The 11,930-nt window shown below is 37.5% G+C and overlaps 1 protein-coding gene across 1 annotated transcript in view; it reads right to left on the bottom strand.

Moving 5' to 3' along the window:
- Window positions 1-8,651: 8,651 nt before the first annotated feature.
- Window positions 8,652-11,930, bottom strand: part of LOC144752782 (olfactory receptor 11H4-like) — a 59,092-nt gene continuing 55,813 nt past the window's right edge. Inside the window, exon 2 of the mRNA XM_078640634.1 lies at window positions 8,652-9,601. Within this exon, the coding sequence (XP_078496760.1) occupies window positions 8,652-9,572 (921 nt within the window). The 5' untranslated portion in view covers window positions 9,573-9,601. The remainder of the gene's footprint in view (window positions 9,602-11,930) is intronic.

Here is an 11,930-nt window from a genome sequence, read left to right as displayed (position 1 = left end):
GTGTTCAGTATTCAGCAGCACACATAGAAGGAGAAAATAATCTTCATTGACTGTTTTTGTGGAGGAAGGTGTCCCTTTCTGCACAAAAAACAATCATCCCCATCGTGCAGACACTTTTGCACCATGGTGCAATGGTGCCTGAATTGGTGCATGGCAGCCAATTGAGCGCCAGCACAGGTAAAGAAGACAGGAATGTGTTGTATTTGATAGATACGGTGCATTCCTGCCTTTTTCTTTTGCCGTAGGAAGGCTTGAGTCACTTCCCTATGGCAAAATATTGTAAATGAGGCCCTAAACCTGGTGTCTTCAGATTATCTGAATCATGGTAAAGTAAGGGGAATCATTGGTTTACCCTATCATATGAGTTCACGCATGGGAGACGTAGGGCTCCAGGTGCCAAGGTAGCATAGAGTATCAACATTTTAAGTGTGAGTGTGGTTTCTGCCCATATGAATTAATGTATTTCTTTAGAAATGTTCAAAATCAGTTTTTGTAGCACTTTCATGGGGAGCATTCAAAAAACAAAGTAAAAGTTTGCATTCCCAAGAGTTTTTCAAATAAAGCTAGTGTTATAAGCAAATGACAATGCTTTGCAAATATCTATTAATTTCTCAGAAATTTCAGAATGGATTTAACTGGAACTAACAAATATTCAACCAAAGTTCAAACTTTGCGGTAACTTTTTTATAACTATGTTTAGCTATTTTTTCTGTATCAAAGCAGAAAGAACCCTATGGGATGTATTATCACATTAGTGAGACACCCCATTTTTCCTGGGCCCCACCTGACTTATAATCGTGAAACAAACTGAATGAACTTTTCTTGTAAAAGTATGTACAGATTTGTTGAATGGTATCAAAGTCATCAAGACAAATATGCCTTTCCTATATGTGTGTGTGTGTGTGTGTTGCGGTGTGTGTGTGGGTGTGTGGGTGTGTGTGTGTGTGTGTGTGTGTGTGTGTATTTCACACCAAGTTGACTTCTTTTATTTAAGCAGGGTTTAACACCAACATTAAGCGGGGTTCAACACCAACAGCACAATGCATTTCGACTGGGGCTTGTTCAGGTGCACATCTGAATGTGTAGGTTATATGTATCTTTTTCACCTTAACCATTTATAATGAATCTTTTCTTTTGCCTGCCCTGAACATAATTTAATAGGTATAAAAACATTTTACTAATTTCATAATTTTGAGCACCTTCAAAAGTAATTGTTATTTGAATCTCTGATGTTAAGATAATTATACTATTCTTCGATATTGTCCGGGTAACCAATTGAATTGGAAGACTAGCACTAATGATATACCATTTTTCCGGCAGTCCAATGAATTTGCTACCTATTGTACGAATGATACTTTGTTATTCACCTATATCATGCATCTTAGTACACGCTATATATCGATGCACCAATTCTACCAGTTATCTTCTCTCCAATATGCATTTTCTCCATAAGCAATTCATGCAATATACTGGGTGTCTGTGATGAAGGGTCATCAAATCATTATATTTAAGTCTTGTTCTCATCACAACTACCCTTATTTATACCTTCTAGTGGGTAGTTGGCACTGTCCCACAGTAGTTGCCAATGCTTTGCCTCATTTGAATTATCTTTTAACATGATTCAATTCATTATGTTTGTGAATTAATTTTCACAGATGCACAAAAAGTCCCTCCTTTTGAGTATGCCTCCATGGTATATTCCCATGGGGTATATTTAATGAAATGTACCATGTTGAAAGTTCATACGAGCTGGATGCTTATTTGCGTATAACTGTATTACCGTTTGACAAATGTGCAAGTAATTAGCATGTTCAACTTACTATTAGTGTTTTCAAATTTGTGCTGAATCATTAAAGGGTGCTCAATTAAAAGGCAGTGGGTCCAAAAATGTTAATTTAGTAATAACAGTATGAAATTTGGCAAACAATAAGCATGTTTATTTTTGTCTTGCTGCATCAACTTTTAGAGAAACCAGTCAAAGGGGAGCAAATGTAAAGGAATTCAAACAACCCCTAATAACTTTGTTGCCTTATAACAGATCTGAATGCACTTTAAAATACCCTTATCATGTTCCTTACTTTTAATATATTGAGTTCATACAAATGTATCAAATCAATGAAGGAGAGCTTGTGTTCATTTGCAAATAACTTTGGCACCAGTAAATTAATTGACATGGTAGTTGGTAAGGTGTTAGTGTGTTAGAAAGTTGTGGCCAGTGCAGGGCTTTCCAGTTTTAGGCCGATCCGACAAAGAGGGCAAAGTGAAAGTAGGGGTCACAGAATATTTTATATTGTAATATTTTTGGTGTAGTACCATGGATCATTGTGAAATTTGACAGAACCTTATCATGTTTATTTTACCTTAGTATATGGAGTTTCGTCCAAATCCATCAATGAGGCATTGTTCCAGGTTGCAAAATAGAGTTATTTGCTTACTTGTTGCAGACTGACAATATCCCACTACGCACAGCCTTAAAACATGCATAAAATGTACTGGCCGTAGCCTAACTGTGATGTTTTATCGATGGACCCTGTTTTAACGGATTTATAGACCTAAGTTTGATGCTGCAGACCTCCTTGTCCAATGAGGGCTTTTATTTTTTAATGTAGGTCCCCAGACAGTCTGAGGATTGTCCACCCATCCCAAGTACAGATATCTCTAATTTTGAACCCTTTTAAATTCATTGACTAAACAACAGCACTTCTCTGAGTAAAGTATTAGATGTGTACAATGTTTAGTATATTTATTTTCAGGATTTCTTTCTGTAGTGGGGAGTAAAGATTCTTAAAGGAGTTAAAATGGCAAATGCCACTCTTCTAACTACCTCTTTAAATGCACCCACCCCCAAGGAGGCATGCATGGAACTCAAAATATCACAAGTATGGTGTCTGCCAAGTGTTGTTCTGGCCTGAAAAACTGTGCCAAAGTGATCATCAAATAAATCATTGTATTACATGTCCACTTAACTTTGAATTCCTTCCCAAATCTGCATGAACCTGAGATTCACATTCCTGCCCTGGGTTTAACATGTCAAGAACTTGTCAAATGTCATGCAAACCATCAACTAAATTTGCAAATGAAATTGCTTTTGGTACCCCAATTTATGTTTCCCATCCCCGAAGGAACAACATGAAACTTTCCAAAGCTACAGAAGAGTAAACATGTCAAATATCTGCTAACGTTAATGTGTATTCATTAAAGGATGCTATACTTATTAACAAATGAACTAGATTTTTTGCCCCCCCCTTTTAAAATGAACCCATTTTTTAACCCCCTTTTTAAAGTGCCCTCGTTGACAAATCTGGACAAATTAAAAAATACAAAAAGCATGCTAAATATGCCAAGCTTCTGCCAAATACCGTGCAAATTCTTCAAACTGTGCAAAAGTTATGTGCAAATCAGAAAAATATAACCTACCAACTGTTAACAATCTCTAAAATGTAACCTCTTCATACTGCTCCCGAACATCTCTTTAAAGGATCATTTCTTCACTCAATCAATGAGGGGATTATGTAAAACTATTTTGGAGTAAAAATGTAACTTTGTGCAGGTTTTTTGTAATACCAGTCAGCTGTTTTTTCTGTATTAAAGAGCAAAGAACCATGTGGAACTTAAAGATGGAATTGCATTGTAGTGGGCCGTCAGTAGTCTTGACTCCAATTGTAACGTATCTGCATAGAATCTATGACAGAATATCGAAGGTCAGAATATCGCCGGACAAATTATCGACGCTGGAATATCGAAGGCAAGTATATCGACACCCTATCTACAGCATGGTAAGTGCAAAAATATCGAAACTAAAATATCGATGTTAAAAATATCGTAATTAAAAATATCGTTTTTTTTGTAAAATAAAAAAAGTTAAATTAAGTTAATAATACTTATATATAATTTAAACGTATTTAAAAATACGTTATAATGTTTAAAATGAATAAATAATACATATTTAATATTAAACATTTAATTAAAATTAAACATACAATATTTAATGTATACTTAATTAATATTAATATATATATTTTTTTTAATTAATTAAAAAATAATAACAAATACTATAAATTACAAATACATCAACACTCATAAAATAATAACATAAATAATAATAAATAATTATATTTAATAAATAAAAACAATTAAATATACTTTTAATATTTAAAAAATTAATTAAATACAACATTATGTAACATATTAAATACATAAATAAATATAAATAGTATTGGATAGCGTAAGGGTAAAAATTACTATTCAAACTCCAGAGGGTGCAACATTAGGGAAAGCGTTGGATAGCGTAAGAGTAAAAATTACTATTCCAACTCCACAGGATTCAACTGTAGGGAAAGCGTTGGATAGTGGGTGGGTAAAAATTACTATTCCCACTCCAGTGAGTGCAACAGTAGGGAAAGCGTTGGATAGCGTATGGGTAAAAATTACTATTCCAACTCCAGAGGGTGCAACAGTAAAAAAAGCGTTGGATAGCATAAAAAGAAAAATTACTATTCCAACTCCAAAAGGTGCAACAGTAGGGAAAGCGTTGGATAGCGTAGGTGGAAAAATTACTATTCCAACTCCAGAGGGTGCAACAGTAGGGAAAACGTTGGATAGCGTAGGGGGAAAAATTACTATTCCCACTCCAGAGAGTGCAACAGTAGAGAAAGTGTTGGATAGCGTAGGGAGAAAAATTACTATTCCAACTTCAGAGGGTGCAACAGTAAAAAAAGCGTTGGATAGCGTAAAAAGAAAAATTACTATTCCAACTCCAAAAGGTGCAACAGTAGGGAAAGCGTTGAATAGCGTAGGTGAAACCATTACTATTCCAACTCCAGAGGGTGCAACAGTAGGGAAAACGTTGGATAGCGTAGGGGATAAAATTACTATTCCCACTCAGGAGAGTGCAACAGTAGGGAAAACGTTAACGTTGGACAGCGTAGAGAGAAAAATTACTATTCCCACTCCAATGAGTGCAACATTAGGGAAAAGGTTGGATAGCGTAAGGGTAAAAATTACTATTCCAACTCCAAAGAGTGCAACAGTAGGGAAAGCGTTGGATAGCGTAGGGGGAAAATTACTATTCCCATACCAGAGAGTGCAACAGTAGGGAAAGCGTTGGATAGCGGGTGGGTAAAAATTACTATTCCCACTCCAGTGAGTGCAACAGTAGGCAAATCATTGGATAGCATACGGGTAAAAATTACTATTCCAACTCCAGAGGGTGCAACAGTAGGGAAATCATTGGATAGCGTAGGGGTAAAATTACTATTCCAAATCCAAAGAGTGCAACAGTAGGGAAAGAGTTGGATAGCGTAGGGGGGAAAATTACTATTCCCACTCCAGAGAATGCAACAGTAGGGAAAGCGTTGGATAGCGGGTGGGTAAAAATTACTATTCACACTCCAGTGAGTGCAACAGTAGGGAAAACGTTGGATAGCGTACGGGTAAAAATTACTATTCCAACTCCAGAGGGTGCAACAGTAAGGAAAGCGTTGGATAGCGTAGGGGGGAAATTTACTATTCAAACTCCAAAGGGTGCAACAGTAGGGAAAGCGTTGGATAGCGTAGGTTGAAAAATTACTATTCCAACTCCAGAGGGTGCAACAGTAGGTAAAACGTTGGATAGCGTAGGGGGAAAAATTACTATTCCCACTCAAGTGAGTGCAACAGTAGGGAAAGCGTTGGATAGCGTACGGGTAAAAATTAATATTCCAACTCCAGAGGGTACAACAGTAGGGAAAACATTGGAAAGCGTACGGGTAAAAATTACTATTCCAACTCCAGAGGGTGCAACAGCAGGCAAATCGTTGGATAGCAAAGGGGTAAAATTACTATTCCAACTACAAAGAGTGCAACAGTAGGGAAAGTGTTGGATAACATAGGGAAAGCTTTGGATAGCGTAGGGTGAAAAAATTACTATTCAAACTCCAAAGGGTGCAACAGTAGGGAAAGCGTTTAATAGCGTAGAATTTTATTTTAACATACTTATAATTAATGTTTATATTTGAAATAATGTATAATTAATTTTTTTAATACATCAACATCAATAAAAAACTATGAATAATTAATAAAACCAATAACATTTGAATAATTAATTGACAATAAATTAACAACAAACACCAATAAATAATAATTATTAAATATTACTCACCGAATAATAAATATAAAAATTAAACTATTTATCATAAAAATAATATATATTTTTTAAATTTAAATCACAATTAAAAAACAATAAAGAAACAATATACAACATTGAAAAAAAATTAAATAATGTTTACCAATTAATTGATGAATTTTTCTACTGATTAAAATATAATTACAAATTACAAATATTAATTGCCAATTAAAAAAATAATTATTTATTCAAATAATTAATTGCCATTTAATAATTAATTAATACATTAATTATCCATAACAAAAAATGTATAAATAATTAAATATTTACAATTAAATTACTTCCCACCCAATACCCCTATAAATCCACAACACGCTCCGGTACTAAAACATAACATTTAATTTAAATTAACATTAATTACCAATTAAATAATTAATTTATCAATTAAAATAATTAATTGCCAATTAATAAGTAATTACAAAATAAATGATACATAAAAAAAAATTCTTTAATTACAATTAAATTACTTTCCACCCTATTCCCCTATAAACCCACAACCCGCTCTGGTACTAAAACATAACATTTAATAAAAATTAACATTAATTACCAATTACATAATTAATTTATCAATTACAATAATTAATTGCCAATTAATAATTAAATAAAAAATTATTTATACATTAAAAATTCATGAATTTTTTACAATTAAATTACTTTCCACCCTATTCCCCTATAAACTCACAACCCGCTCCGGTACTAAAACATATAATTTACTTAAAAATAAATGTATTAATATATAAAAATAATACACATATAATATAAATTAATTTAAATATTTAACAGAAACATATAACACATACATAATAAAAAACATAAAAATAATACAAATATCGATATTAATGACATCGAAATTAGTTACATCGATATATATGCTATCGATATTACTAACTTCGACCTTACTTACATCGATATAAATAAATTCGATATTACTTACCTTAGGGTCGATATTCTGTCCTACGATATTCTTGACATCGATATTCTGTACCTTCGAAATTACAAACACGATATTTTGGTAGGTCGAAATTTAAAACTCGATATTTTGACTGTGTACCATCTGCATAGTTGTATTGTTATGGTATTTCACTAATAGTAATGTCTTGCACTGTACAGTCCTGTGTGGAAGTGACCTATAAATCCTCAGGATTGGGTAAGACAATATAGTCACATAAACTCTTACCACTAAAGACAATCACAAGTTCACGACCAGCACGACTCCGGCAAAGTCTTTGAATATAACAATTGTGAATAAGTCAAGTGTGATTTTTTCATCATCAAGGAACTCATTAAATTCATGTTCTCCTTTTTCAAGAATAATATCAGCTTTCTTTAACCACTTCCGTGCTCATGACGAGCTGAGCTCGTTATGAGTTGCGCCGCTCACATGCTCATGACGAGCTCAGCTCGTCATGTAACGCGGCTTTTAGAAAAAAGCCGCACAGCGCAAAAATAACCGCCGCATGCATGCGGTTAAGCCGTGCACACCCACTACAATTCAAAATTTCCTCGGACAGACAAACAGGTACATCACTGCCACAGGAGTGCAACAGTCCTATATACTCAAATTCGGTGCATCATTGGTGCAGCAGGTACAGTGGCACCAGTACCCAGGTATGTAAGTGGCTTACTAAACCCTAAATTCACCTGTCCTTTACTACCCAGCAAGGCCCATCTTCCAATTTTACAAATGTTGGAGAAACTTTGCTCAATGGTTAGAGCGGCAGACCCTGATGCAGAGGTCCGGCCCGGGACCAGGGTTCAATTCCTGCCTCGGTGGCTCTTGGACTCAATTTCCCCGGACCTGATAATTCTCGCCTTGGTGCCTAGTCTCATCATGTGTCCCACTCTGTGACTCTGGGCAATAGCTTGCTTAATCTCCACAACGGCCCCAGCAGCGCTTGGATGCCTGGCTTCACCTTGGGGGTGCCCAGGAGTGGAAATTTCACAGGAAAGCCAGGATGGGTTCCACAGCGGTATGAATACAGCGCTACGAGGCCTCCGGGTAAAAGTGTGCTATATAAATACTATACATACACATACATTTTCAAATTACTCTTAAGGAGAGCCTCCAGAGTCTTCTTGTGGAAGGTGGACTTGCTTGCAGCTCAGGGCAAGTATTTCACCCTACTTTGAGAGTAGGGAGGGAGAACGCGGGTAGCACTGTTGTATTAGTGGGTGGCGCCAGTGGTAAAAGTGGCCTCTTGAGAAATATTTTGAGCAGCTTCACTTATTTTTTATTTTTTGTATTTAGGCGCTCGGTGTTAAGTGGATTTAAAAAGGTTGTTGATTGGTTTATTACACGGTAGATGGTTCGCGATTGATAAGCGAAATGCTTATTATAATATACGGCTTAGCACCTGGTTTCTGGGCTACAATTAGTTCATAATTTTGTTGGAATCTTGAACCTAGTGACTGCTGCCTATCATTTCCCCAATAAGTCTCCCCTAGATGTTAAATGCGTTCTGAATATTTGTGTAACAAACAAGGGCGATTACTGTTTATGTAGCAGCTTTCTGAAGGCTTGTTTAACCTCTTTATTTCGTAAAGTATAGATTAGGGGGTTTAGCAGGGGTGTTATCACAGTATAAAGTATGGCTACCACTTTATCCTGCGAAAAGGAATGCTGGCCTGCGGGTCTCATGTACATAAACATGACCGAGCCGAAGAACAAACACACCACAATCAGGTGCGAGACACAAGTGGAGAAGGCTTTCTGGCGCCCCATAGCCGATGGCATCCTTACAATGGTACATATTATATACACATAAGATACCAGGACGGTCGAGAGGCATATAATGTTCAGCACAGTGTCAGAGACGAAGAAGGTTATCTCTGTAATATAGTCGCGTTTGCAAGAGAGGGCAACCAAGGGGCCCCGGTCGCAAAGAAAATGGTTGATGACGTTTGGGCCACAAAATGGCAGCCGTGATATCAAAATGATTGGGGCTATGAACCAGAGGAACGATGCCATCCAGCAGGAATATATCAGCAGCTGACATACTCGAATGCTCATGAATGTATGATAATGTAAAGGTTTGCATATAGCCAGGCATCTGTCGTATGCCATTATTGCAAGGAGGATAGTCTCGGTGGTGCCCAGGGAGAACAGGAAGTAGAACTGGATGAAGCAGCCGAGAAAGGAGATTCTTTTCACCTCCTGCAAAAAACCAACCAGCATGTTGGGTATGGTGGATGTTGTGTACCAGATCTCCAGGAAAGAAAAGTTTCTGAGCAAGAAGTACATTGGTTTGTGCAGACGAACATCTGCATTGATGACGACAATTATGGCAACATTTCCAGCAAGCGTTAGCAGGTAGACTATAAGAAATAAACAGAAGAGGCTATTTTGCACACCCTGATGGCTGGAGAATGCCTGGAAGATGAAACCTGTCACGGTGCTCTGGTTATCCATGGCCTCCACACCTGATCTTAGTCTGGAGTCTGAAACAAATAAAAAAACGGTTTAAATAGCATCTACTGTAGAAAAAAAATTAGAAGTACAAAGATTCACTTTTTTCTGTTATAGTTTTTCATTACCCCTCTTCATCTTGTCTCCTAAGCTATCTGCATCATTAAACTAAAACATTACTTCTTCAAAGAGAAGGTAGCTGTGTAGCAGACCATTCTCTCAGAAGTGCTCTGGTCATAGGTTTGCATCCCAGAAATGCCGCCTCAGTCTTTCTAACGTATGAGACTGATAAAAGAAAGTAGCCTAATACAAACCTATATTATAGAAAAACACATACAAAACTACTTCCTCTGCGTGTGCAATAGTATTAGTTATTATTATATCCTCCCTCACCACACCCCTCAACGTCTGAACAAGAAGAAATTAAAACTATGCTATTGTAGCAAAAATGTTCCCTTAACCAAAGTCTAAGGTGTCATAAACACCATTATACCGCTGATGCTGAAGTATATTTTGGCAGTGTCCTTGACAGGCATATTACTTTGAATCTATCTGACTTTAGCTCATTCTTAATTTTTTTTCCATACAGCAATCTCTTTCTGCCAGACATGAGATTTCCCTAGTGGAAATAGCCTCCCTGCTCATTTAACACAAGAAAACAATACTTCTATCATCCTTACAAGTGATAGTCTGTAGTAGATCATCGTATTAGATATCTATGCTTGTGTGTAGCTTTATTTATATCGCCCAGGACCTCTTTGGTGAGCAGTGGGACACAGTAAGTGGAGAAAGAGTATTTGCATGGAGCATGTGCACCAGGGAGATGGATTGAGCAACTGAAACCCCTTTTTAGTATATATACATACATACATACATAAGACACAACAAATTGAGAGTAGGGTCGGAGGCAAGAGTTTAACGACTCTGCAAGGTATACAGCCCCAATATTCAGTAATCAAAAAACACCAAAAATACCTTGCGGTCTATATACAAAAGAACAAAGAATGACTGACGAATCCCAAGACTGACCAAAAATACACAGAATGTGTGTGGATTCCCATCACTCACCGGTCCCGGTGACATGCTTCATCATCTGGGTCTCCTTTGATAAACTACAAATAGTGAATTAAACACACTCCAATGAGCCTTACCTCAAGGGTATGGCAACAGCTCAGGAAGAAGGAGGCACCGCTCTGAAGAGGAGACAAAAACACCAATCCTGAATATGTATAATGCATCGACTCCTCTCGACATTAAAACCACTACCACAGTGCCCACATATATAGTTAAGACCCTCATCGCTCATAAAACCTGTCTCTCCTTAAATTCAACGCATCAACCACTGAATTGCATTGTGGTGATATGCATCGTTGCAACAACGCCATATCTGCTGTACATGGACACCTAGTAACTCTCTTTTAGCCATATTTTAAGAAATAGGTAGTAATACATTGAGCATCTATTACACACGCGAACAAAGTCCATAAATGGCCATAATTCTTCTACGTATGTGCTTGCCTGGCTGTGAAAGCAAGGGCAAAAACATACAACGCCTATGAGTTAACACAATTGTATAGGCTAGAAACAGTATAGCCATAACTACTCGCTGTATCCAAATGCCCAATCTCCGAGGTGTGTGCAGGACATGACAACCGCAACACACTTTGTTTACATACATACATATACATATACATATACATATATTACCTACTGGCGGTCGCCAGTAGGTAGTTATAGGTTGGACCTAGTTTCCATAGGAAATCCGCAACATTCTATTTGGAATAACTTTGGCGCCGGTCGACGAATCTTCGCAAAATTCTCTAAGAAAATGGCCTGCTCCGCTCTGCTCATTCCCTGAAAGATTGAGGGTGATTAATCAAGCGGGGGCCGAGAAAAAAGGGAGGCCCCAAAACATGTTTTCCCTTTGCAATTTTCTGTAAGGACCTTTAAGTGAGGCTACAGCCAGAACTGCTGAACGGAATGACACCAAATTTGGCCCCCCAAAGCCCCCCCAATTTATTTATTTTTTTCAAATCGTGGGATATGCGTAGGTACGCGTACCCCGTGGAAAAAAAATGGTCTGCTTTTTTTTCGAATTAGCCCCCGGGGGGACCAAATCCCGGGGGCTTCATAAAAAAAAAGTGTGGGGGGTCCCCAATCCCCCCACACTGCCCGGGGACCGCCACCCCCAAGGCAAAGTAAGTATATTAGCGGGGTGGCACAAAGCCCCCCCGAGCCCCGGGGACCGCCACCCCCTGGGGCCTTATTATGAAGTATGCCGGGTACTCACAGTCCCCCCACAGCCCCAGGGACCGCCACCCCCTGGGGCTTACTTTAAAAAAAAAAATTAAAACCTGTGTG

This window comes from Lissotriton helveticus, chromosome 5_1 (assembly GCF_964261635.1).
Source record: "Lissotriton helveticus chromosome 5_1, aLisHel1.1, whole genome shotgun sequence".
NCBI lineage: Eukaryota > Metazoa > Chordata > Amphibia > Caudata > Salamandridae > Lissotriton > Lissotriton helveticus.
Note: the sequence above shows the minus strand (reverse complement) of the source record. Positions and strands in the feature narration are given on the sequence as shown.